Source organism: Semicossyphus pulcher, unplaced genomic scaffold, assembly GCF_022749685.1.
Source record: "Semicossyphus pulcher isolate SPU_LCO1_2020_fin unplaced genomic scaffold, fSemPul1.0.p SCAF_9, whole genome shotgun sequence".
In the NCBI taxonomy this organism is placed as follows: domain Eukaryota; kingdom Metazoa; phylum Chordata; class Actinopteri; order Labriformes; family Labridae; genus Semicossyphus; species Semicossyphus pulcher.
Window position 1 is genome coordinate 21,340,809 of NW_027211770.1, and position 27,791 is coordinate 21,368,599.

The window sequence follows — 27,791 nt, forward strand, 5'->3', positions numbered from 1 at the left end:
TTGCATTGGCCTACAATTTTTCCAAAGTGCAGCTTTTTTTTTTTTTTATTGAAGTCTTCCGCCTTCTACACTTTTACCACCTTTGCACTGTTGTTTTCAATGAGGTGAAGCACGGAGAGGACGAGGACGTTTTTCGGCCTTCAATAACGACGCTGCAAAGCTTGTAATTCAGGTAAAATCTCAATCTATATTCTGAAATCAAGTTTTATATTGCAAAATCACATGATTGGATAAAATAGGACTATTCGGAAAACATTTCTGTTCGGTAATGCACTTTGAACATTAAATATACATATATTAAAACTTTTGTAGTGCTATTATCCCTCTTTCTCTTGCTGCGATTATAACAAACTGCTTTAGAAGCAGTTGAAGGTGGAGGCCCAGATCACGGCTCAGACCTGAGGGAGAACAATGTGCTTCACCGCGTCTAAAGGCCCTTGTGTCAAGCTCGATCTAATTCTAAGGGTGAATGATTCACTGCGATCTTAATTTATTATTCATTGCAGTCTGTGATGTGGGAAAAAATGTGTATGTGTCAAATTAGACTTTTTAAATTAAGTTTAATACAGTTATCTAAAGTATTAACTATGATGTAGTTAGGCTGTTACCGTCCTGTCTGTCTTACATTTGTAAAATATTCAGTCAAATATTTTTAGCTTGCTGAGGTTAATTCTTGAACCTTTTAAAATCATGAAATATATTAAAGCATACAGAATAAGAGTGACGAACAGCTTGGCGGAGTTTCTGAACAAGATTCTTAATTAGTTGCACAACTAAATTATTGCTTTTTTTTTTTTTCAAGCTTCTTATTTCTGATGTGCGATCAGATCATTTGGAAGATGTGTTCAGAAAGGCAACCTAACATACATTATTAAGCGCTTTAATTAAAACCGAAAGAGCCTGACCATATGCTGGAAGGTTCACAGTGACATTCACTTCACTTTTTATAAGCAAGTCTTCGAAGCAACTTTTTGATACAAGACGTAGAGAGAAGAAGGAAGTTGAGAGCGAGCTCGGTGGTTAGGGATTACATGTTCTTCTCAAACAGAAGCTGTGTGTGGTTATCCAAGCTAGAAATGTTCACATGATAAACAACTGCATTCAATCTGTTTTTCTTTAATCTCTGTGTGTGTGATTATTTTCTTTCTTTAGCTCCAACGTTCAGAATGAAGACTGTCGTGTGGTTTGGTTTTGGTGAGTAAATAGACGTCTAAATAACTATTGTAAAAAGTCTTTTAAAATAAATGGTTAATGAATAACCATTATGTTTACAACACTGCTATAACCTGGTAGTAAAGCTGTAGCTGTGTTACTCATCCCTGATGTTAATAATGTCTCTATATTGAACTTGACAAATTGCACTTTTTACTCCATTTGCACTTCATGAGTTTCTAATCAGAGTTTATTCCAGTATCATCAGTGTTGTCCTTGTCTTAACACAGAGTTTGTTGTATTCTCCTGTGGATGTTTCTTAGTAAAGTGATCCTCTCTCTTCAGTGTTCGGTGCAGTCTCTGCTGCAGGTGAAGTGATCCAGACAAAACCAGGGGGGAGCGTCACGTTTAAGTTTGAGTCCGGCACCTTTTCCAGTGTTCTCTGGCGTCATGGAAATGACATGATTATTCACATCTCCAGCTCTGGGATGAATCGCAAAGGTATAAGAAATAAGTATAAAAGCATTATTCATTGTTTTACAAACTTCCCTTTTGATGTTTACAGTATTTATATTTTGTGCATTAGGTAAAGGTGACATTGTGCAGAGGTCAAGGGTGGACGGGGCGGATCTGCAGGTGTCTGGAGTGAAGGAAGAAGATGCTGGAATTTTCACTTGCGAGGCCGATAGGAAAACCAAACAATATACACTTCTTGTTGTCTCAGGTAAGAAGACAACCCCCCCAAAAAGTGTTTTCAAATGCATGTTGTGAGTGAGGGGGGTTCACATCATTATGAAAAAGAAGGATCATTAGTCAGAGAGAAAGGAAGTGCGTGTTTGGATGATATGCATTTTATTGTGTTGCACATGTACAAAGAGTCATGAGATCAATGAAAGTGAAAGTATTTAAAAAATAAATGTGGAATGAGAAGTACAGTTAAAGAAGACATGTAACTTTTAACAGTTTAACATTCTTCAGCCATTATTTTAATGGTTAAAGTAAAAAACAACCTTTTGTCTTTTTTTAATGGAAAAAAATAGCTAATTTCAAGCTTCATATTTCACTCTGTGATACCCGTGGAGTAGCTTAGCATAATTTACAGAATAAAAAACTCTGTGCAGGCCCTCATGCAGCCTCTGCCTGACACGACTCAGACAGCTCTGTCCCTTGAAGAAACCCCGCCCCCACAAGTCCACTTTCTTCTGATTGGCCAGCTTTCTGAAGCTTTGTGACATCACAAAGTGCAGCGTGTAGAAAAACCTGTGTGAAACCTGGTCTTCACTGCAGACTGAGCTGAGGGATTACTCCAACATACTTTTACCTACAGATTTGAAACTTCACCCACGTTTAGTCTGGACATCCAACATTGTAACATTATATATATATGTCTTAAAATGTGAAACAGCATAATACCCCCTCTTTAAATATAAATCTACACAAAATAAGTTTTAAAGGGTTTATCAAGGATTTCACTCGAGACAAGAGACACAGCAAACGCTGAATTATCCTGATTGCAGTCCATAATATGGCTCATGCTCAAAAAGCACTGGATTGTATTTCTAATAATTTTGATAGACATCTTTAAAACACCCTTACCTCAAATTTGAACATGACTGTAACCTCCTGTTTAAAATATAAGGTGTCTAAGCCATCCCTTTTTAAGTTCACAAATATCAATATTATATATAATACTATATAGGAGATGAGCAGTACCTCTCAGAAACATTAAAGATGTATAAACATCATCATTTAAACTTCCCTAATTTCAGATTTTCCGGTCTTGTCAATCAATAAGCCCCATGATATTCTTTCATTTTGCTTTCTATCATGTGATAAGCGTGTGTAACATCCTAATAGTCTTTGTCCAGAACCACCTTCCTCTCTCTTTATGATTCTCACTGTATTCCCTCCTCCATCTGTTGTCCCTCTGTGTGTCAGTCTCAGCCAGCCCCTCTGGTGTCCTCCAGCTGGGCAGTACGGCTTTGCTCCAGTGTCGGGTAACAGGTCTGAAGACCGGCTCCACCGTGCAGTTGAAAAAACCAGATGGAAGTCAAACAGGGTTAGAGACAGTCAAGCTCGAACCGGTAGCCCTCTCAGATGAAGGGACCTGGAAGTGTTTGTTCACGCACGACTCGGTGTCCTACACTGAGAGCCTAGTCATCAGAGTTGAAGGTAGGACACTTCTAATAAACTGTGTGCATATGGTTTTCAGGACAGCTACTTGTGTGGCCACTGGTGAAAGCAAGACATGTTGTGTTTGTGCTTTCAGAACGTGCTACTGTAGCAGCTGCGCCCACTAAAAAACCAAAGGAAGTCACTCAGCCAACCTGCATCGACTGTGCGTACTGCTTCTGTTCTTCTGTGAAAACCGTCTGACTTTAAGCACCTGTTGGAGGAAGTTATTCTTTTCTGGATGTTTCAGTATTCAAGTGATGCTAATTTTCTGCATCGGCCTGTTTTTATGGCTCAATCAGGTGTTCCTAGCCCCTCATCTGAGGTTCCACTGCTGTTCGGGCACAGCTGGTGGGTGTGGGTTGCAGTCGGAGTGGGCAGCCTGGTTGTGATTCTCCTGTTGGTCATCATCATTGTTTCGTGCCAGAGGATCAAGAAAAGGAAGGTACGTGAAGATAATTATCCAGGGCATCTTTGTTTGATGATTCAAATTATTAAGCGGGATAAGGGAGGACGTGTTACTGAAGTAGAGAAAAATGTGATTTTCTTCCTGCTTTAGAGAATGCGTCTGAGAAAGCAGAATGGCCACCAGCCTATGAAGCCCCAACAGTACTGCCAGTGTAACCGGTAAACGTTCTTAACTTCCCTCTATCTAGTCTAAAAATTACTTCATCCGCTCTCCAGTAATCTCTGCTCACTTTACAGATGCTTTCTAAAAGACTCTATTCACTTTATATTAATGACTGTTTGACCTTCATTTTTCACTCTGCCTTTTACAGAGTCCTTCATTATTGTGTCGTAATTAGTGTGAAAACTTCTCCTCTTTCCTCTCTTTATCACAGCCCAACAGCTGCAGCCAAACCGCAGCAAGGACGCCGGAAAGAGAAGCCATTGGCTCTCCCTCGGCAACCCCTGCTAATGGAGTGACATGAAAGGCAGATCGAAGAAAGGAGAGATAGACAAAAAGAAAGACGAGAGAGAGAGAGAGGGGGCGTGAGACGTCGGGAAAGAGAGGGGTAGATAGAGATAAAGGAGGAGAGAATCGAGTGAAAGAGAACCCCAGTGTGAATATGGTATGAATTTAAATGGGCTTTTGAATGTTCTTGATGAAAATAGAAATCAAATGTAATGATGTGGGCACTTTGAGCTTTTTTACCAAATATAACCAGTGAACTGAATGCAAATAAGATAGAGGCCTGCAACAGTCTGTACCTATTTTTTTACATTAATGCAGCATATTAAAAGTTAAGGCTATCGTTGAATACAGCTTTGTCAGCCTGTAATACAGTCCAGCTTTATGCTTTATACTGATCTGCCTATATTTAGTTTTTCTGTGCATCTGACCGACATTTATGTACACTTTGTCTTTATTTCTGTTGCTTGTATATTAAAAGATTAAAATACTCTGTGGAAATCTTGTGTCTTTTTTCCCCTCAGTCACTACACAATAAAGATAAAGCAACGCTTAATCCACCCTCGTATAAAAGAAGTGGGAGGACCGTCAGTGACTAAAAATCACAAACGGTAAACGCTAACTATGCGTCGTTTCCTGTGAATCTTGGATGCGTTAAGATGAGTCTAAAACACAGCAGGGAAGACGGACCCTGCAAAAACAAAATAACTCTGACGTGCCATTTTAAGTCAAAATGTGAACATTAGTAGTATCAAAGTAAATATAAAAGGTTGTAACTTTAACCCTGTTTAGCAGAACATCATCCTTCATGCTTTATAAAGAGCCAGCTTCGGTCCCGAAGCTCTCAACTCCCCACAACTGGTGCAGGACAGCGCATCTGCTTACACCAGTTCAGTGAAACGCACAGTAAACACCTGTTACACAGAGCAACACAAGACCACCAGTGACACACATACATACATACAAATTACAGTCATACATAAATACTTAAATATACTTAGACTCTGCTCCCTGCTGCTCTTGTTTTAGTTTGTCGTCTTGTACTTGTGTCCTGTCTTCTCTTGGTCTTTCATTGTAATGTTGAGTGTCATAATCTGCTGTAACAATCCAATTTCCCCTCAGGGATTAATAAAGTAATCTACCTATAGATCTTTCTATCTTATTTATATTTGTGTAATAGTGAAAACGTGTCGGGCGTCTTTAAAGGTTAAGACATTCTCGTATTTCATAACACAAGTGTTCTTTAAAAGACTGCTAAATGGTGTGTGATGATGAAATGAATGTGTGTGTGTGTGTGTGTGTGTGTGTGTGTGTGTGTGTAAACCTCTTTTTAATCCACTTAGTGCATAACAGAAAGGATGGGATCACAGAGATGTCTGACTTCCTGTGTGTGTGTGTGTGTGTGTGTGTGTGTGTGAGTGAGTATGACAGAGACACCTGCAGTGCCTACAGCCGACCAAATGTCAGAGAAGTACTCCTCGCAGCACTGAAAACACCACATGTGAGTACTCCTAACACACTGTATGTATTGTTGTATTTAAAAGCTGATTTAAGGGGTTTTCTTTCAGAAGAAAGTAACTTAATTCAGCATAGCGACATGTTTGTCTCCAAAAGCTGACAGATCTCCCAGACGCTGCCGGAGATCCTCTCTCGTAGACAGAATGAAAGGGGCATCGAGGGGCAAGGCTGGAGTATTCAAAACATGGTCTCATCCGAGGCCATGTTTTTAAAATTCAGCTCACTGATCGCTCTTGGCCTTGGCCTGCTGTCGTCTGTCCACAGTTCAGATTGTGCTTCAGTGACTGAGAACAGTTATCTCAAATGAAGGAAAAGATCAGCCAGAACATGATGCGACGCTCTGGCTGAATGCTCTGTGATATTTAACACAGAAAAAAAGCAAAACATGCTGAATGATTTGATCTGTTTCTTGACCTTAGATAATAATAACGACACTGTATAATGTCATTGACCCACTGAAGCGGCCTAGACGGTGTAGTGCAAGTGAAATGTTAGTGGCTGAACGAGTCAATACTTTCCAAGAAATCGTATGTATGAGTATATTTGCCGGCTCGATGCCTCTAAGAATGAAATCATGTTGGGTTTGTTAAACATCAGAAGCATTCCGACACGGTACCAATCCCAGCTCTGGAGACACTGGTACAGTTGCCTCCTTATAACTCAATCATATTACATTTTAAACCCTCAACTCTTACTGTGCTTTAGTATATAACTTACGCTGTGTCTTGTCTTTTATCTTACCTTTTGTCTTCATCTTTGGATTCGACCCTCCGTCTCTATTTTAGTGCTCATTGCGCTGACGTACCTGATGACAACTACGATTTCAACATCTAAAATCAGAAAGACCTAAATAGAGTCTTCCGTTACTCAAGTTTCTTAAAGCGTAACATAAAATAAGCTCAAATGTTGTGCAATGGAGACGCAACATGTTGTTGGCAGTGGTTGTTTCCTTTGCACAAGTGGGATACAATTGTTAGCGGCTGAAGTGTTGCAGCTTTGAGGCCTGCAAACTGACCTCACATGACAAATGGTTGTTTCAGATTTTAAACCCCTTTTTAGAATAATAACAGGTTTTCAGAAACGTGAACATGACTCTCACTGCCGCACTAAATCTCTCTATTTGGACGAATTCCACTTTAAGTGTTTGTCATGAGCATTATTCAGAGCACACAGCGATCATTGAAATGTAAAATATCTGTGCATAAATGTGGTTTGTTTCTAACTTGAGCCGACTTGCAGAGAACAATCCTCATGACTTATTTTCTTCATGGATTTTGAGGCACCAATAGTGTCTATAAAACATATTTTTATGTGACATAAGGCAGATCTACACTACAGCAAAACGGAGCCTTTACGGTCACGGTAAGGCTCCCGGTCTTGCTTGTTATGTGTTCAGTTTAACCATCAATACAAATAGCTTCGATGTGCTCTCAAGTCTGCCTCAAGATTTGCTGTTTTATACTGTGACATAAGTGCATACGTGCCTGTCGCAGTCCACATATTTTAAGTGCAATGATCATTCTTCACCCAAATATCCCACAACGCACAAAGGGCTGGTAGACAGTGGGCGCTTTTTTCAGGTGTCTTCATTTGTTGTAACATAAAACTTCTTTTAAACAGTTGAAAAAAAGTAAAGAGACGCTGCAGCTCCAGAGTTTACTGTGACACACTGCGACTGGTTAGTGAGGCGATCTAAAATATAACCTGTAAATAATTAGGCATTATAAAATGTTTTTTTAAAATAACGTCACACACTGTGGAAACTCAAACCCAACTATCTACTAGTGCAAGAATCAGTTGAACAAAAGCGTCTTATAAATGTACTATATGAGTGACATCATTTTTCCATCTTTAGGACCATAAACAGTAAATATAAATATGATGTCAAACAATATTCAGGACACAACAATATGGCTAAATGAGCGGTGCTGCAGAGCTACATATTACAGTATACTCCCACTGTGTAAGTTAGAGTTACAGGTATACCCCCTCCCGTGTAATATAGCTCGCAGATGAGTCTTGAAGAGACACAGAACAAGAGACGGTCAGTTTATCTACCTACCTTTACGTCTATTTAGTTGCACATCTTGAACGTTGCCTCTGCGGTGTTGGTCAGCTATGGGTTGGTTACGACCGTTAACCATGTGTGTTTGAACTGTTCTCTTTACGTTGAGGTTGTTTGTACGTTTGGATGCCTTTTATGTTTTTGTGTTATTTTGAGGGGCGCTTAAAGTATTTTGAATTGACTGGATAAAGTTCAACTTAATCTGCTTTAAACTTGCTTTAAACTAATCCAAGTACATTTTACAATATTAATGGTCACAGGAGAGATCAGTTTACTCTTCCGTCTTTGTTCTAACCACTACTTCTAGATATAGTTTAACATAAATCACTTCACAAGAAATCATCTAAGAAGGTTTGTATTAGAAAATATTGCTGTGGCAGTGCAGAGGACATCGTGTTTGTAGCTATTTAAAATTGTACTTAATACTTTGGTAAAGGTTTCCTGCAATCAGATGGTAAGGTTTAAGTTGAAGGAAACATTTGTATTGTGTTGGCTTGTCGTTCGACATGTTTGGTTTGAAATTTAACAAGAGATTTTAAATTCTCTATTTTAATTTTGAAATAATTATCAGCTGTGTTGCTTAGTAATATCTCTTACACATTGGCCTAAGACAAAATGCATTTGTCGTGTTGCGTTTTAATAACCAACCTATATAAAGTGTTCATATTCTGTATTCAGTTGCAGGTCAGTCGTTAATGATTGAACATACATCAGCAGACTAATCTTACCTGGTGACGCGGTAACAGATTTGAACAGCAGTGATCCTCATGACTTGCTTGTTTTGGGGGCTTTTACCGTCACCTTGGTCCTTAAACAGACGTGCAGCTTTATCGACTTCAGCGGACTGACTTGGTCAGTAACACATAACCATCTTTGGCCGTAGTAAACTCCCCATTTAAGCTGCTGTTCTGCTTCATTGTGCTTAAATTTAGGATAATATTAACGACAAAGCGTTCTGCACACGTCGCCCAGCATCATCTTTACACTCCAGTCTGGTTGGGTGCAGAATATAAATATAAAAAGTAAGAACCATGCATTACAGAGAGACTTATGGATCATATGAGAAAGACTAATGTGTTCTTCTCTCCCGCTCAGAGTGATAAGAAGCAAGTCAACATTCATATTAAGAGGCTCAATGTGTATTTTATGTCTTTCTGTAGGCGACTACCAGGCTGACTCTGTTATGAAAATGTGATGCCTGTGTTGCACTGGAGGTGTTTTCATATGAGACAGTAGGATTCCCTTTTCATGGCTATTACTCAGTCCTGTTTCTCAGTGTCTGTCTTATACCAATGAACATGCATACAAACACACACACAATCATTCCAAAGTGAAACTGAAATGTATGCAACAGCGTGCGTCCTCCCTCTTGTATTTCCATCGGGTTATAACACCATTAATGCAAAACATTCAGCTCTGAGAACTTCATTTCAGCACTTCAGAGAGTAAGGATGTACAGAATAGAAATATAATAAGCCAAATGTGTAACGTAAACTACAAATCTGCAGCATTTGTTGGCTGCAAAAGACCTGAATCAATGAGTATTCAGAGCAGCAGGGGAACAGAGCTCCAAACAGTCGCCTGAGCTCCAGCTGCACCTCAACCATCCACAATCTTTAAGTGTAAGTCCATCAGCTGCCAGGTGATTTCCCGTCCTGTAAACTCCCCTCTTATAACTCCAGCTCCTCGCAGGTTTCAGCTGCCTGTAGTTACATGTGATCACTGGAGTTTAAGCATGTGGTTCGTTGTGATCACCGAGCTGGTTGACGTTGCAACGATGCATTTTGACTCTGGTTTTAATGCACCTGCAGTGATGCTAATGTGTGTGAACTTTGCAGCTTTAAAGTTAAACTGCTAAACAAGAGGAAGGTTCATGGTTGTTGAACCAGGAAGTGAAGCAGGTTAAACTGGTACATGGTAGTGGATGTGTGCACCTGTGTATGTCAGACACTGAACGGTGTTCTGTTTGTAGCTGTGTTGCTGCTCTTATAATGTGTGTTTGTCCTGTATATGCGCCACAGGGTGCGCTTGTAATATAAGGCGATTTCTTTTTAAAGAAAGCTGACCACACACATGTATAATGGCATGTATAACTCTTAATCACTTAATGTTAAAGGCACTGGATTGATGTAGTGACGCAGTTTTTATGTTACAGAATCTGGTGCATTTTAAAACAAGCTATCGTCACTAATAGGCTGCTGACGGGAAGCTTACTCTCCTTGTGTAGCACGAAAGAAGCAGTCGTCTATAACTGTTATCAATTTTGACAACAACTAAGTTTGAACCCTGTTGTTAAAATCGCAATATACAAATCACAGGTGCTGCAATTTTTGGGTTAAAGATAAAATGTCTCTTGCAGCGATACTTTGGCCTTCAATTCTTTTTATCCAGATGTAAATAATAATAATAATGTCATTTAGTTTACAACATGCTTTGACAAAAGCGCAATCATGAGCACAGATAACACAAAGTGAGTCCATCTGAAGGTAAAGCAATAGATGTTAACATGTTAAAAACATAGCAGAGAGGAACCAGAGCACAAAGGGTAAAAGGAATTAAAATCAGTGAAGGAAATTAAATGAAATAGGAAGAAATAAAACATAACAAGTAAACACAAACATCACACTTGTCATTACATAAAAGCAAGTCTATAAAAGTGAGTTTTAAGAAGTGATTTAAAAGATGATTCTGCAAGCCTTATCTCCTCAGGCAGGTCGTTCCAAAGTCGAGGGGCCCTGACGGCACAAGCACGATCGCTTTTAGTTTCAAGCCTCTACTTAGAAACAAGCACGACTTGGGGATCTAAGGCTGCGAGCTCATAAGGTGGAGAAACACGTCTGTTTGGTTTAGCTCCAACAAAAGTCACATCACTGAGTTTTGCCGTTAAAAAAAAAAGGATTACAGCGTCAGGCAAACTTTATCATTCTCATTCATCATGAATCAAATCTTAATATCAGTAAAATAAAAGCAATATGATCTATCTTTTCTGTAAGCTGCAGCTCAAACAACCACTGTTCGATGTTAAGACAAAGGAGTAACACAAACACAAGTCTGATCAGACAAATGTTTTGGTTTAATTTAATACTTACCCAAGCTTGAATTCAACTTAGCACATCACATCTTTGTGATGCATCTTAACCAATAACTACTGAGATAAATCTGTCATTAAGTCCAATCTTTTGCCGATACATTACCTTAAGAGTTCTGTCGCTGAACATTTCCTTGACGTACCGCAGACCATAAAGCATAATGCGGAGTTAAATGTACATAAACTCAGGCTGAGTGTTCTGTAGTGAATCATTCAGGAAACATTTGAAGATGGTTTGAAATTGAAAATTGATTTTTACTGCAGGGGGGTCACATTTCATTAAGACAGGATGTGTTGATGACAGCAGGGTTTGTTTTTTAATCGGTGTTTGTTTCAGTGACCGTGTTCAACGACCCCCGCCTTCCACGGGCGGCTTATATCTCAGCAGAGAGGTCTGCATCTGACGGGATGGATATAATGGTCGAAAGGATTATTTAGAGGATTGTCGTGGCTTCAGCTACAGGAGGTTACCACTTATGAGGACCACCTTATTTTCAACAAGACCAAAGAACTCATATTTGACCCCATGACCCTGTTATCATTAACAACTGTGCTATGGAGCAGGTGTGTTCTCGCAGATATCCGGGCATGGTTAGCCCATACTGGTTAACTGTGTGGCTCGGAGACTTTACTCTCTACGCAGACTGTTTGGTGTGAGTGCTGATCATGTTTACATTCTGTATTAGAAAGCGTTGACAGGCAGCTTGGTAACCCGAACAAATAAGCTCAAATTAAAAATGAACAACTTCGTAAAAAGTGATCAGGCCAAAGGAACAGCGGTCTATGATCGGACAGTGATTAGAGAAGCACATAAGATCATTAAGACCCCCTCTCATGGGGTGCTGGTTTAGCTCAGCGGGTTGAGCACTCCTGTCCTCGGCATGTCGTCCCCCACTCTTCTCCCAACACTTCCTATCAATAAAGGCAAAAATGGCCGAAAAACAAAAGGCTGTGTGTCTCTTTTGTAGTATTGCGCCGGGGCAAATTTCCCCTCGGGTACGATAAGCTAATCTAATGTAACTGCTGCGTACATGTGTGTAGGCGCTGTAGGTCTGTGCAGCAGTTTTTCCATCGTATAAACAACTTTACAATAACGTCTTAAAATCCGCTGCTCTGAATCATGTTGCAATTTTCCGCTGAAGAAAATAATTCAGCTCACTTTGCATTTCTTGGAAATAACATGTTGTGACTTGTCATTAACAGTCTATTAATACATGCAATCCTGCTTGTCTTTGCATCTGAGCTCAGTGGAAAAATATAGGAAGTGTCTGTATTTTCCATTCTGATGAAACGATTATGCAGCAGCTCAAAAACATACAGTAACTTAATCATCGATGTGTACACATGATGGAGGAGAAATGTGAGTGGGATGGACTGTTTCACAACTGCGAGGTTTCAAAGAAGCTTGAATGAAGTTCCCCATTGAGCAGAATGTCAATAGTTTCTGATTTTAACCTCTTTTCCACTGACATTTTGTTTGTTTCTGAAACATCAGAGCCGTCGCACACTCCGACACATACAGTACAAACATGTCACCTTTCAGTCCCTGCACGACGTCACACTTCCTCCATCGTTCTGTGTTCTTACTTTAGTACAAAAGTGCAACATTTGTCTCGTAGATAATGGTTTAAAACTCACTCAAAAACAAGTCGGAGATGTAAAATAGAGGCTGCATGTCGAGGGAAACCCTCTGTAGGAGAGAATGGAGGTTGGGGAAACATGTGAATCACTTCTCGTTTTTGCTTGTGGCCCACACTTTTTGTCTTTTTCTCTTTCAGTAATGATACGATGTGGTCAAAAGGCATCCTTAGGTGTGTGACTAATGAGGGAGTCCTCACTTTCAGGTGTTTTCCACTAAAATCACAGTTAAAAAAACAACTGCGAGAGAAAACGAGTCAAATTTGGTCCTATTTTTTGCAACAAATGTACAGCATGTCTTTCACTGAACCACGAGGCCGGAGATGTAAATGCTTCTGTGTTGTTGCCGTAACTTAAAGAGTTTGATTCTAAACTGAAGGTTTCATTGTTGTTTCATTCGTCGCTCAGAGGGAACAGAAGCAGGTGCGAGCCCTTCATGAAGGCAGTACAGACGCAGGCAGGCAAACCTCAGAGCGACACATGAGACGAGTGTGAGATGTTTGTTTTGTCCTTGTTGTGGTTCGTGTCTCTAAACCACCTTGGTAGAGTGTTTCTGCAGCTCCAGTCCCTCACCTGCTCAATGTAGCTGTCATTAGTTAGCTTGGGACCGGCTGGCCTCGGGCAAATCAACTTAATATTATATAAAGACGGGCTTTTATTTTGTTTTGATGCCTAAAACTTAATGCTTCCATTAGGTACCATAAAAATTACCAAAAAATCTTCACAGCTTCGAGCTGTCTGGATTTTAGAGCATGTTCTTCCTACGTCTGATGCGCTGAAGCCCACGCTGTAACAGATGTTGTGTTAATTTTGCACATCTTCATTAGTGACTGAGTTATTCTTAAGTGGTGATCAAATTTTGGTGATAAGAAACAAAAGTAAACTCACACGGACTCCAGTTTTACGTTTGTTCCTTTACTTTGACAGACATTCAAACCTGACGATCAGTTTTAGTACAGATAAATTAAAGTGTACAATTTATGGCGGATATTTCTCGTCATCGTTTAACTTCCGTACTAACTGTACAGCAGCATTATAACAAAATCTTAACTTGTGTGTATTACTTCAGAAAGAAACACAACAAGCTGTTAGACACAAACTCAGACAACAGTAAGAAAAGTCAGGGAGCCACAGGTGTTGTATTACTGTTGTATTGAGTGCAGAAGAGACTCTACTGCAGGTTAGGAGTGCAGATAAACACGAGCAGGTGTTTGCCTCCCGCACAGCTGTACATGTACCCGATATTTATTACAAAAGTCACTTTATCATGCAGGCTGCAGTCTGAATTTATTACTGAAGGACTGGCAGTTGATTTACTTCATATCAACAGACCATAGAACAGACACACACACAAAGAAGTGTTTTAAATACAGCAGGATCAAGGTGAAGGGGAGACCAGGATCAGCAACGCAAGACTAAGTTTGCGCAGATTTGTTTAAAATGACTTCTCAGTCAGGGACAAATGTGAAAGCTGCACTTTCTATTGATGGATTTGTTGGATAAAGTCCTCGTTTGCCTGTTTAATTCCAACACGGCCTCATAGAAATTAAGATAATAGTTAAGTATAAACTTACTTAGTTTAGGTGACAAAGAATTTGCTGTCTGGTTTAGTGTCTTAATTCTGGAATGAAACACTGCATTTTTATAGCACGCTGGATTCACGAAACTTGGTCGTAGTTGATGGTGAACATTTAATTTGCAGGTCTTTCACACCCGGGTCAAGGATTCGCGTCCACGCTCCGTCTGTGGTTAGATTAAGGCAACAAAAGTTTTTGTATTAAACTAAACCATAAAACGTTGAATAATTCTGTACTCACAATGAGTTGATAGTGTATTGTAAGATTGCCTATTTTGGTGGGACGCAAATATAGCACGTTGTTGCGATACGGTCTTAGAACAGTTACTCCAGTCATCATTTTCACCCTAAAATGTATCGGTGTATATATTATATTCTGATCAGCTTGTGAATTATCGATGAACACAAATTCATCATAAATGAGAAGTGAAAACAAGAATATTATTAGATTAAAACATTAGTGAGAGCTTTTCATCTCTCTCACCTGAACGCACCGTATGGCTTTAATTCACAAACTCGTGAGGACGAGGATTTAGTTTGAACCACTGGGCCTTTAAATAAATTTCATTCAAGCTAGTTTTGCCACAAAAGGTTCAAACATGGTACGCTATATTTCTTGTGTAGTACACCTGAATGTTTGACAAATAGCAGTTTGATATATCATCAATAGAGCGCCGTAAGTTGAAGGTTTATCAAGGGAGAATTTGGAGAGTATTTTGGACGTTTTAGTTCCCATGTAAATTTCTTTGGTTGGTGATGTTCGTAATATTTACACTAGTAAGAATAGTACGTTTTTGACGAGAATGAAGTTGTTCGTCTTTTTGTTTTGTCAGACGTGAGACAAATTGCTCTGCTTGATACAACTTCTATGTCTATTCATCTGTGAACTTCAAGACTGCAAAGTCCACTGATGTGAGAGCTCCTGATGTTCACACGATTACATGTCAAAACTCAAAAATTACCATGTTGTTGTTAACGAGTTTAAACAATGTTTATGAACCGTTAAGTCTACAGTGTGGGTACGTCAGTGTGGGGAAAACGGGACTGTTGTGGAGATGTGACCTTATAGAGGACGATAAAAAATGTATTGACAGTTTAAAGCGACTGATATACATATTTCATCATCTGTATGTTAAAAGAACATGATCAGTTCTCTCCGTACACTAGAGACTCTTTCCCCAGCACTGTACGGTGCTCCCTCACAGCTTTCAGCGCTTAACCTGCGCATTTCTCTTTTAGATAATGTTGGTGTGTTTTTTTGAAGATCGGTCCATCAGTTCAGGGTTTGAATTCAAAAACACTAATTATGTAAATCAGTACAATTATATGACCAGGGGAAAATTAACCCAGCAATTATAACGAATTAGGCCGTAAGCCGCCCGTGTGCTATTTAGAACGAGCCAAAGATAGATAATGAGCCCGGTGAGACCTTCACAAAATTTGGTTCCTCTGTTATCAGGGAGCAACTCAATTTATAACTGCAGCCAATTAAGATCAGTTGTTTATTTGTTTATCTGTTGATCAGACTCGAACACCAAAATTACAAATGGAAATCATGAGAACAATAAAAATATGGCACCATTACACTGACCAAATGGCTTCTTTTTAAATGATTTCTTAATATCCTGAACACATCAGCAGATTTTAAGGTCTTAGGCGACCTTGTGCCCTCTTCCTGTGAAACAACCAATCAGAGGTCATTATCCTGACTCTGGGTTTGATCATCGGCTCTCTGCTTTGTTCACAGACCAATCGGCAGTGAGGGAGGTGCAACGGCACTTTAAAGGAGGGTTTGTTTGATAAATATTCTACATTGGCACCGACTCCACATCTCTGAACACGGAAAGACACCCGGCACTCAGCAACAGTTGTAAGTAAACTGCCTGTTTTTTGGCGATGTATGCTTCAAAATACAGACACATGCGACAGCTGTATACATGTTATGTATATAGTGTACATTTGTTATTATGCATTACATAATTTTTAAAGCATAAACCTGTGTGAGATCAGCGGGTCAAGTTAAGCCGGAATGTCTCAGTGAGTTTTTACATGAATCTGATTACAGATACAAAACACAATGTATTTATGAAAACACACATCTTTGAAATATAACTGAGACAAATACTAAAACATTTAAATTATAATTCTCAACTAAAAATGTTTTTTTTTTTTATTAATTTTTTGTTAATAAACGTAACCGTACTGAAGTTTCTGGTTGTATGAGGTTTCTTCCTTCTTGCTTCTTGCTCTTTTGAAATGTACAAGTCATGACATGACGCTCTAGTACAAATTAAACCACCGCTACACACACACACACATTCACTACTTATAAATGAATACAAGTTCATTTACACAGACACTTTATCAATGCTTATATTTCTGTATTGATTTCCCCAGGACATTCGAACACAACATGAAAATGTAAGCAACATACAGTAAACATTAATGTGTGTGTCTGTTTTTTTCAGTTGGAGATTCAACCGTGAAAACTTCAGTCTATCTGTGAGTATTTCACGAAGGACTCAGAGTACGTATTAAGACTGTAATAAATTCAGTCCAGATGCAGCAGCAAACAAGAACTTAAAGAATGAAACCTCCCTTCAGTCAATAAGTTTAACTGTCATCCCGCCTCCTGTGTTTCCCTTTTTCCACATTCACCTCCTCACTGTGTGTTTGACCCTCACCCTCCTCCCCCCCCCCCCCCCCCCCTCCATCTCTGCTTGTTGTTGAAGCTCCATCCTGACTGCAGATACGATCGCCTTGGTTTCTGGGTTACAGCTCCACAGGTGTGTTTACTTTGAACGTCTGTTTAACACCGAGTTCACTCTGTGTTCGATCTTCACTTTGACTTTTTCTTTTTTACAACCTCTTCGTTATCTAATTTAAATCCAGTCAAATGTCAGATCACATGTTTGAAATACATGTGTATGAAACATACAGTATGAACACATTTCTTATACATTTCATTAATAAACATATTTTTGACACACGTCACCTCAAACACTTATGTTTAATGTTGGTGACTGTGTCTTTGTTCTCTCAGTGCAAACGTTGAGTTAAGTAGGAAACCAGAAGCTCTTTGGTTTTTCTTGGTTTCTCCTGCACTTTTAAACCTTTTACATTTGGAGAATTTTAAAGGTCATTTTTTTTAAAATTATTGGACAAATGACAGTAGAGAGATAACAGAAAAGGAGAGGAGAGAATAAGGAATGAACTGTAGCATGTAGGTCCCGTGTCGGACGTTAACCCGGGTGCATTGCGGTCACGATTGGTGCCATAACACCTTCGTCACAAGGGTGCCACCTGACTATTTATATACCACAATAATAATAATCATAAGCCTTAATGCATATGCTATGTTGCAAATTTTAAATATACAATGGAATTCAATTAGCTCCACAAAGTATTTAAATAGGTGGCAAGCGTACATCCTGTTGGACTCAAACAAGTACGAATGCTGCAGACTATACAGAGCCGGGGGTCAACGCTCATCGTGTTTGTTCTCCTATTTATACAGTATCATGTTTTTGTTTAAAGGTAAAATATATATATTTAAATCACATGTCAGTTATTTGCACTGATTTTGATGTAAGATTTATTCCTATTTAAAAATATTACATAAAAACTTGACAGTTAATGCCCCAATTTTCCTCTCTTCACTCACTTTTGGCCTTTAATGCGTCTCAAGGTTATAAGACCAGACACTTTTACCTGAATCATGGGAGGTTTTCTTGAGCAACTTAATCCGATTTGAAATTACATTTATTTTGAATATTTGGTTTTGATCTTTTAAATAATAAAAAAAAAAGATCTGATAACTTGGGTCTTTGAGGGGCTCAATCATGACGTACTGTTTACACTTTAGAGGAAAAAAAGGAAAGAGAGAAAAGAGAGAGAGATAAGGGAGTGAGACAGGGAGAGAGAAGAGAGAAACATGTACCTTAAACCACAGTCTAGGTGTGCTGCTGGTGCTGTGGTCTCTTTTCTTTTCTCTTTTCAAGCGTGGAGAGATCCGTCTTTCGTGGAACAGGGGAGGAAGAGAGGGGGTGTGAGAGGCACAGGGGGAGGCTTGGGATAAGAATCTGCACCTTAACTAAATCAAGGCCCACCACAACTCAGCGTATACGCTTTGTGCTTCTTCCCTCCAACATTTGTCTTTTTCTTCTCATTCAAAACCCACCACAGGCCGCCTACTCTCGACTCTTTCAACTCTTCCGTCTTTTATCTACTCAAATCTCTCCAAATCTAAGACCACCACAAACCCCTCTCTGCTTCCTGCTGAATGATTTCTCTCTGCAGCAGAATTTGATAGACAATTATACACGTCTCTGTAATGTTTCTTAAGATACCACTTTGAAAAAAAACTGAACTTATCCATAAAATATATTCAAGAGTGTTAAAAGTCAGTGCGCCAATGCATAATTTGACTTTGACAAGAACTCTCTGTTTGCACACCTGTACAATCTATTGTAATTAAATTCGAGAGCCAAGTCATCAAGGTGTTGATTTGGCTCTACGTCGCAGTAATTCTAGATGTGTCTTTTTCTTGTTTGTAGTTAGGGTGTTAAAGATAAAAAAACCTATATGATATAATGTATTCAAGCATAATATAAATACTAAACAGGCTCTAAATACACAAAGAAATAATTCAGTTGAATTAACACCTCTTTGTCAATAAAAAAAAATCACACACTGACATTCGCAAAGGGAGAATATGTTCAGTGTTGGTGTATCTAATAAGCTTTGGGCATTCATTTAAGACCTTATGTAAAACAATCTCAAACCATCAATTATGAAGAATTGAGTTTTTTTTCTAAGGGTAAAATTTAAGAGAAACACGTGTGATGCAAAAAAGTTAAACAGCTTCCTTAGTGATACTAAAATAATTACAAAATAGTCATAGAAAAAACTACCAAACTTAAGTCTTTAATGATATAACTGCTGATGGTGTTCCACAGGACTCCATCCTTGGCCCATTTATTTTCTCATTGTACATGCTTGTAATCGGACAAATTTTACAATCTAGCGTGTAATTTTATAGCTATTTTCAGCCCCAACCTGCCACACAGTCTAAATTATTGAACATTGGAGTATTCTAAGAATATTACACCTTGGATAACTAACTATTTACTGTAATCAAATGAGACAAAACGTATAGTTGTTGGGGCTTTGTAGAAAAAGACAAAATTTTGCGTTCAAACACTTGCAAATATGAGTAACAAGTTCCGATGCAGAGAAATGAATCCATGCTTTGGCCTTTACAGGCCTTAACTTTTGTGATGTTCTTTTAACTGTACTGCAAAATCATTTCATCTTTAGTTGAATACTTTTTTTAAATGTGATTCTCATGTTTAGTTGCATTGTATTTTTATAAGTTGCTACAAAAATAGTTTTAATCAAAATTAGGGATAGACCGATTATCGACGCCGATATTCGGCATTTTGACGCATATCGGCATCAGCCTTTTTTTTATTTTTTTATTTTTTTAATCCGACGGCCGATAAGAGATCAATTTAAACTGGGTTATTTTGGCTCTGATGCATATGCTTAAAGGCATTTAAACAAAGTTAAGTGTTGGAGTTTGTATTATTCAAATTTTTGACGCCAATATTTTCACTTTTACTGCAAATGAATATCGGCTTCAAATATCGGTTGTCGGCCTCCTTGACTACTAATAATCGGTATCGGCCCTGAAAAAACCATATCGGTCTATCTCTAATCAAAATACAGAATTGATCTAAAAATCTTTCCGTTGCTTTGTCATACTTTTGTTTCTTACAGACGTGTGACTGAAATGGAGAACTTAATTCAATCCATCCTCATTCTCGCTGCTGTGCTCAAGTCAACTGCAGGTAAGCCACACTAACTAACAGATGATTCATTTATTTTGACTCAGTGCCAGACAGTTTGGTTCAACACAACAACTCATCACATCCTTCTCACTCTCTCAGGGGCAGTGGAGGTGGTATATGCTCAGGTGGGAGACACGGTTACCCTCAGGCCTCCAAGGGTGACGGATTTAAATAGATACTATATGTACTGGTATTTTGGTAAAAACAAGGACCTTCAACTCGCCTGGCGCAATAACTTTGGCAATGCAGGCTTCGCTGAAAAAGGTTTAAATTTAACATTCTAAAGTCTAAATTTCAAATGAAGGTAAGTTTTATAATAACAGCTACTTAATTCTTGCCTTGCAGCCGAACAGTGGAAAACAAAGTTGTCTTTGTCTGACGACTCACTGATCATAAAAGGCATCCAACAGGAAAACTTTGGGACTATTGTCTGTGAACTTACTTTGGCTGGTAAACCTACCGAGACCAAATCATACCAACTGCTCAAAGTCAATGGTAAGGCTGAAATAGGCCAGCACGCACAGTTCACTCTTTCACCTTCACCCTGGTACATTTTAAAATAAATGAGCTCCCAATAGTTTGGTAAAAATGTTGTGCATGCTTTTGTGCAATGTGTTGTTTTAATGAGGTATAATGTTTATGTTTTAATCTCAGAGATGTACGTTTAACATGTTGGGTTTGCCAAATTGGCTGGGGTTTTTTTTCCTGAAAGGTTGACATTTGGGTATTTTTAGAAGTCAATCAAAATTATCTACAAAATGTCATCGTTTCTTTCTATTTTCTTCCCCTCACTCAATTTCTGTTTCAGCCACCACGGTCCCAGCCGCTCCTCTGGTGCCAGGAGAATCTCTGACTCTGATTTGCAGCGTAGAGACTCCTCAGGGTCAAAGGACACCACAGATACGCTGGCTGAATCCTCAGGGGGAGAAAATGACCAACCAACGGCGGCACACAGTGAGTGTTACAGGCAAAGACAACGGCCAGTGGACCTGTGTTGTGACGCATGACAACAAAGAAAGCCAAGCCAAAATCTCTGTTACGGTTGTGGGTGAGTTCTTGTGTTCACGCATGTACACATTAGTGTGCCCTCATCCTGAACATAAATTTACCAGTGTTTCTCTTTTATTAGATCTTTCCCCGGCTCCTTTACGTCCTCAGTACACGTCTAAATCCACGCCCCTCACCGTCCCCTGTTCCATTCCCGCTCACATCTCCTGGGATCATCTCAAAGCTGCAGGCCTCCAGGAAGTGAACTGGCACTTCTATCCTAAACCCGGATCAAATCTCATTTCGAATGATCCACAGAGGCTCTTCTTCCTCTCTCTGGAGGATCCGCCGACCTGGAAGAAAGACCAAGACAGACAGCTGACTCCTGTTCCCGACGTCAAAAAGGGACGTCTGTCTTTGACCAGGAAGCAAGGGAGGGAAGAAGACGGAGGAGACTACAATTGCTCCATGAAACTGAGACGTGGGTTGACTGTGAGCAGGATGGTACACGTAAAGGTGCTGCAGAGTGAGTCAACACACATCACAAACATATATACAAGCCCAGTTCTGTATGAAACTCACATCCTTTTTCTTCTTTATTTATCGCAGTGTTTATCTCCTTCATGTCCGGTTTCCTCCCTCCTCCTTAATTATAATTCATAACAAGCTGGAGACAGTTGTTTCATTGCTACCTCTCTCATCTCTCGGCTGCAGAGTTTATTTGGAAGCGTCCCTGGTGTGACATGTGTCTAATTCAGTGGTTAATACACGTGTCTGGCTCCTCTTGTTTTAATAGAGAATAATGAGCTTTCCCCCTGCCAGGAGAGCCTGATAACACAATGAATTTTAATTGGACTCTGTGTTCTGAGGATTAATGGTGTTAAACTACAAATTCTTACTTTAATCTGAACAATTATATAACCACATAAAATTTAAAGGAAACTAATAATGGACTTCTTCAAGGCAGAGGTGTATCTAGCAAATCTGGACCCCCTGACATGCCTTTAAAAGTCCTAGTTTTAGTAGATACAACTTGACTCCTGCTGCAATTTATTTGGTTCTTTTACACAGTTGCCCCCTTAGAATCACCACCAAACCAAATGGACTTTGGCGTGTATTCAAAAGACTGTTTATTGATCAAGTGATTGCTAGTGTCCTCGGTGTCCAAGACAGCTGGATAAAATACAGAAGTTAAAACCACAGAGAAACTTTGGCTTTTGACGTTTCAGCAAGTTTAAGTCTGGTTTCGCTCTTCAAACCGGTTATTGCTATATGTTCCTCAATTCAGGTCACAACTTGCAAAGACTGCTTTTAGTTATAGAGCACCTCTAACTATTGGAACAAACTACAACAACTCCATCAAGTTAACAAATGTTTACCATTTGGACATTTTAGAAATCTGATTTTAAACTCTATTTGTAATTTTTTTTACATAAGTGGATGTTATTTTTTTTCAATTTGAGTTAAATCAACTTAACTATTTTAGTAAATTTTAGGGTTTTTCCTTACACACCTCCTTTTAACTTACCTTTGTGTCAAAATCCCCCCATGTAGTGATTTAAAGGGCCTTTCTATCCATCTCATCTGGTTCTTTTAACGCTTCATTGTCTGTCTTTGAATTGACAAAAAAATAAGGGTTGCCCCTCACACGAGTATAAATAAACATTGATTGATTGCTTGATTGAACAAATACAAACTATCAGCTACTGTTAGTTTAAAGTTGGATCTTAAGGGACTTTTAAAATTTAAATCATGTACTTCATGATCTTCAAAGTAGTTAATCTAAACTTTGTTCATAATTATAATGGGAGACCAATCTAGCAGTGGGATTGCAGAAGTAACACAAAGATAATGTATCTGATATATTTTGATTGTGCCAGTAAAGCCTCAGTAAGAGCTGCAGGTTATGACTGCTTTCATTATTAATCTGAGAGTTATTTTGTATATTGAGCGATAAACCCATTTTAGAGTTTAGAGGAAAGGAAGATAGAAATATTCTGTTTACTATAGCATACATCTACGAGATCAGTAATTATTCACAGTTGGGATGCAGCCAGAGAAAGTTGTGATTAATTATGGTGATTCAAAGTCTGTCATAACGGGCTAATGCTGTTTTTCCATCTTCCTTTGTTGTTAATGCTATGTGCCGTTTGCTTTTGATACTGATCCTGTCATATTCCTGTTTTTATTTGAAAATGTTATTTTCATTTTTTAATTTGGTGACTTTGGCTGGCACGCTGCAGCAACAGCAGCCAGAGGCTCAGATGGATTCAGATTGTAAATGTTGAGAAAAGGAGAGCTGTTCTTAGGCAGCATTGTCTCAGGCTGTCAAAATCGGTGTATTTTCTCATGCAGCTCATACTTAATGGGATTTTCAATTTTGTTATTTCCTTCTTCTTTCTTCCATCCTCCCTGCAGTCACCTCCTCACCAGGAATAGACTTAATTTCTGGCCAGCAGGTCGACCTGACATGCAGCGTTGGCGAGCCGCTGCCCTCTGACCTGAGAGTGAAATGGGTCCCACCCAAGCAATCGTCCCTGCTGTCTCTGACACCTGACCATCACCCCGCCCATCTCACCATCCCGGAAGTGGGGACCGAAGATGGAGGAACGTGGAAGTGTGAGCTGTGGCAGAACAATACGCTGCTGACGTCGGCTGTGATAAAACTGGAGATCGGTGAGAGCAGGAAGTGAGAGCGGAGCAGGAAACGTGACACGGGCACGGCCTTGTGGCCACAATATGACTGAAACTTGGTTAAACATGATCTTCACTGTTCCTCCTTTATGCAGAATTTAAGCTGAGCGTGTGGATGCTGGTGCTCATATGCAGTGTCGCAGTCATCATAGTCCTCCTCCTCATCCTGGTTTTCATCGTGCACCGACGCAGACAAGTACAGTTAAACCTTCCTTTCTGTTCAATCACACTGAAATATTAAAGTGGCAGTAAGAGTTATGCCTCTCTTTGTCTCTCTCTCTCTCTCTCTCTCTCTGTGTGGCTGACATCAGCGGAAGACGAGACACATCAGGCATCGACTCTGTAAATGCAAAAAGTACGTGTCAACCATTTCCTGGACTCACACACAAACACACACACACACACTCATCCGCACTGAATCTGAATACTTACAGATATAAGCGTTGATTTTTGTACCTCTGCGTGTCTTACCGAAACTAAGAGAAATACCTGCGACTTTTCTGTTTCAGCCCAAAGCCCAAAGGATTCTACAGGACATAAATCTCCCACAAAGACATTTCCAAAAGGACATTGCAACCAATTGATTTTCTGTCTGGATAAGATGGATTTTTCTGTCAGATCCACTAAACTGTGAGCCTCTGTTAGGTGTGCTGGACGAGGCTCTGAGAGTTCAGTTATTGTTCAAATGTCAGATAAGAAATGTGTTTTACAGTTGTACATAGCAGGATTGTTTTTACACTTGTAACATGTAATCGTCTCTTCTGGGATTTTTCTATATCACAGAATTGCTGTGTGAAACTGTTTTTCCCATTTAAACACCATTCTGATGTTATATTTTGTGATGTAATAATGTTTATAGTTGTTTATGTTGAGCTCCATTTAATCATTGTTGGACGATTTATTTTGTCTTGCTATCTAATGTATATTTCATGATGCTCTATGTATAATACTGCATTTATAGGCTTAGATAAATCCTTTATAATTGTTTAGATACAATTTTTATACAACACACAAATGAATACACTTTATCTCTTCAATTTATCTTCAAGTCTTATTTTGTTGTCGTCTAAAGTTTTTAAATAAAGACTCATTTAAAAAAAAAAGCTATTTAACTGTAATTATTAACAACCAAATACCCTAGAATGAACTTGCACAGACAATATTTACAACCTCTGTAGTGTTACATCAGGTATTGCATTATGTCGGTATGCAGAAATATCCATAACACATTACAGATAGCATACACATGCATAAACAAATGATTATCACCCATGTGCTGAAAGACGGAGGTAAAGTACCTGAAGCTCGCACCTTGTTTGCAGGTTGCTTTTCATCATCAAGTCTAGTCTGACCTTTGGAGAGAAAGCGTCTCCCTGTGGAGCGTCTGCAGCCTGAGCAAACCTTCAGTAACTAGCAGTGAATGAAAACAGAGGATGGTGCAGCCTCTGATTCCCAGGGCGCCTGAAGTGTCAACAGATACAACATTAGGGTGCATGCAAACAGACCCACATACACACACATCACTTGCACACACTGTACAAAGATGTCTTATCCTTTTTAATGATGACCACGATGTGTAGGCAAGTACAATATCACACAATTAAGCTTCTTCACTTTGCTCTCTTTGTGTTTTATAGCGCAGTTTGTGGTCGGCCATATTGGATTTGATGAAGGAACATTTGATGATGGAGCTCTGGCGTACAGTTTCAGCATCTTTAACACTTAAATAAGCAAAGTTCCCTCCCTGTCTCCTCTAAAACTGGCGACGATGGAGAGCAAAAAGTGTGACTCAGCAATGTGTTGGTGTATGTATGTGTGTGTGTGTTGGAAGTTATTTGTATTCTTATCCTTAGCAAAGCAGGTGCAAACAAATATCACCTCTACACACACTCCGACACGCCAGATGCCCACCCTGTTGCTCCAACAGACTGTCACCATTTTTTTTGTTGTTGTTGTTGTCCCATTCATTAATTTTTTTCTTGGCATCTTCTCCTCCCCGGCCTTTGTCAGCTCCTTTACATCATGACTGCTTTTATTGTTCAACCCAAACTAATTAAAGCAGAGTGGGAATATTCAGTGTTTATACCTCTGTGTCCAGCGACCACTCAGTTAGAATTTGTGGTTGTGTATCAGCAGAAACTCTTATCATCTGAGTCTGTGCCTTTAACTTGATTTAGAGCTTCTTTCATACACACAAACACACACAGCTCCCAGCTGTTTCCATCACAACCTTGTTGCAGTTCCAATTTTAGTTTCTTTAATTAATGTCAGAAAGTTGAGGGTAATTATTTTTTTTCTACCAATTTTTAAAAACGTATTTCTCCTGTTATGACTCACGCCCACACAATGTGCTGCGTCATCTATCACGCACCTGTCATACTCAGAATCAATGTTTTTATTCTAATAGATCTTTGCAGGGATAATGCAACACAGGGGCAAGACAAACAACAAGCAACAAGAGAAATACATCAAGCAGTGCCGACAAACCTAGGAGGGGAAAAAAAACCTTCCAGTTTGGATTAACAGAGTCTCCTCTTTTTAAAAACACTTAACAACGAGATACACTTCTTTAGCTGTAGGTACAGGATAGTTTAACGCCACAGCACTTCTCTGAACACATTTGTTAAAGTGCTGCAGCAGTTTTCAAGGCAGCGAGACGTGCCTCGATAAATCAACCAGCAGGAACAAATTTAATTTCAAGGAGAAATATTGCTACTTGGGAGACGTGATACTGAAGCCTTTAGGGATCGGAGGATGTAGTACAGTGCGAAGAGGGAGAAAAAGGCGAGAAAAAGCGTCTTAACAAGGACATCACAGCCGCGGAGGAGGGCGAAAGCTACACCAACCTGCTGGAGTGCACAGAGGAGGTGACACTTACCTATTCTGGAAAAAGGCAACGGTATTTTAATGTGACAGAGATATTTAGAGGAATAATGTCTACATATAAATACATATAAATTCCTACATTCAAGATTAGTGAATGCACAGGTTTGTAATCAGCAAAATACCGACTTACATTGATCTTGTGACTACTACTCGTCCAGACTGATCACGTGACTGCTTGCAAACCTTTATAGGAAGCAGCTTGCCGACTACTTGGACTTGCCGTGATGAAGGCCGTAATGGCTGGAAGGTGTAGGCATGTTTTTACTACACCTCTGTAGCACTGAAGAAATAAAGGCTTTGTAATAATTTAGACCTTTTCAATAACGTCAAGATGTTGCTTTGTGCTTTCGTTATAATGAAACACAACAAATAATGGTACTAAATAGCAGTAATGAGATTCCAACAAGGGTAATCTTGCTGCCAACTGAGTGCTTTTACTTTTGTCAATTATTGCAGAAACCTATTGTGAGGCTGTTTTTACCAATGCCTCTGTATGACCTACAAAATCAAAGAGACCATAGAGGATTGGCTATATCTCTATAGTTATTTATCACGGCAGTCACTGTGGCCACAGGGTCGCCCTCAGACAAATTGATTTCAGCGTCCAGACAGAAGGAACCTTGTTTTACATTTTCCCACAATTCCCCAGTGGCTGTGTCCGAAATTATTCACTCGTCCACTCCTCCCTACACACTATCCAGGGTGTTTTATATAAATGACAATACTGTGAGATGATTAGTGATGTTGCCTTACACCTAAAAGGTTCTTAGTTAAAATCCCAGTTTGGGCCTTTCTGTGCAGAGTATGCATGTTCTCCCTGTACATGCGTGGGTTCCCTCCTGGTACTCCAGCTTCCTCCCACAGTCGAAATGCATGCTCGTTAGGTGAATTGGTGACTCTAAATTGCCCGTAGGTGTGAATGTGAGAGTGACAGGTTGTCTGTCTATGTGTCAGCCCTGTGATTGACTGGCAATCAGTCCAGGGTGTACCCCGCCTCTCCCCACTGACAGCTGGGATAGGCTGAACAGGAGAAGTGGTATGGATAATGGATAGATGGACAATACTGTGAGCTCATCTGCAAAATGAAAAAAATACTTTCAGACACTAGTTGTTTTATTTTCTCTGTGCTGTTAATTACGTAATTACGTCTTTTTATCACAATGCATGATGGTAAATAGTCCAAGATGGATACCTGAGTACACTATATAAGGCATAATGATTCTCACTTAACATTCAGACAGCAATACAAA

General features: G+C 39.4%; 2 protein-coding genes across 5 annotated transcripts; both read left to right on the forward strand.

The window, feature by feature from the left end:
* The first annotated feature begins 89 nt into the window (after nucleotides 1–89).
* On the forward strand, nucleotides 90–4,720 carry LOC138583770 (uncharacterized). Of its 3 annotated transcripts, none has more exons than XM_069655754.1 (10): nucleotides 91–172; nucleotides 361–465; nucleotides 1,153–1,194; nucleotides 1,498–1,653; nucleotides 1,739–1,876; nucleotides 3,091–3,324; nucleotides 3,422–3,490; nucleotides 3,627–3,769; nucleotides 3,884–3,951; nucleotides 4,167–4,720. In XM_069655754.1, the coding sequence occupies exons 3-10, from the start codon at nucleotides 1,167–1,169 to the stop codon at nucleotides 4,249–4,251; spliced, it is 921 nt and encodes a 306-aa protein (XP_069511855.1). In that variant the 5' UTR covers nucleotides 91–172; nucleotides 361–465; nucleotides 1,153–1,166; the 3' UTR covers nucleotides 4,252–4,720. The 3 variants fall into 3 exon arrangements, with proteins under 3 accessions (XP_069511854.1, XP_069511855.1, XP_069511857.1); XM_069655756.1 differs by having other exon boundaries at nucleotides 113–172; nucleotides 364–465; XM_069655753.1 differs by lacking the exon at nucleotides 361–465 and having other exon boundaries at nucleotides 90–172.
* Nucleotides 4,721–5,667: 947 nt separating this feature from the next.
* cd4-1 (CD4-1 molecule) lies at nucleotides 5,668–24,669 on the forward strand. 2 transcript variants are annotated; one of them, XM_069655929.1, is made up of 13 exons: nucleotides 5,668–5,738; nucleotides 15,870–15,992; nucleotides 16,591–16,649; nucleotides 16,855–16,908; nucleotides 19,904–19,974; nucleotides 20,074–20,238; nucleotides 20,320–20,469; nucleotides 20,783–21,022; nucleotides 21,104–21,487; nucleotides 23,380–23,637; nucleotides 23,751–23,851; nucleotides 23,967–24,010; nucleotides 24,165–24,669. In XM_069655929.1, exons 5-13 carry the CDS (start codon nucleotides 19,917–19,919, stop codon nucleotides 24,193–24,195), a joined length of 1,431 nt encoding a protein of 476 aa, XP_069512030.1. In that variant the 5' UTR covers nucleotides 5,668–5,738; nucleotides 15,870–15,992; nucleotides 16,591–16,649; nucleotides 16,855–16,908; nucleotides 19,904–19,916; the 3' UTR covers nucleotides 24,196–24,669. The 2 variants fall into 2 exon arrangements, with proteins under 2 accessions (XP_069512030.1, XP_069512031.1); XM_069655930.1 differs by having other exon boundaries at nucleotides 16,591–16,624.
* Nucleotides 24,670–27,791: the final 3,122 nt, after the last annotated feature.

Excerpts from the sequence above, each read along its gene's own strand:
- cd4-1 (XM_069655929.1), top strand. The coding sequence starts at position 19,917 with ATGGAGAACTTAATTCAATCCATCCTCATTCTCGCTGCTGTGCTCAAG. Across the intron at positions 19,975-20,073 it reads TGTGCTCAAGTCAACTGCAG|GGGCAGTGGAGGTGGTATAT; the intron begins GTAAGCCACACT and ends TCACTCTCTCAG. Across the intron at positions 23,638-23,750 it reads TGTGATAAAACTGGAGATCG|AATTTAAGCTGAGCGTGTGG; the intron begins GTGAGAGCAGGA and ends TCCTTTATGCAG.
- LOC138583770 (XM_069655753.1), top strand. The coding sequence starts at position 1,167 with ATGAAGACTGTCGTGTGGTTTGGTTTTG. Across the intron at positions 1,654-1,738 it reads CTCTGGGATGAATCGCAAAG|GTAAAGGTGACATTGTGCAG; the intron begins GTATAAGAAATA and ends TTTGTGCATTAG. Across the intron at positions 3,325-3,421 it reads CCTAGTCATCAGAGTTGAAG|AACGTGCTACTGTAGCAGCT; the intron begins GTAGGACACTTC and ends TTGTGCTTTCAG.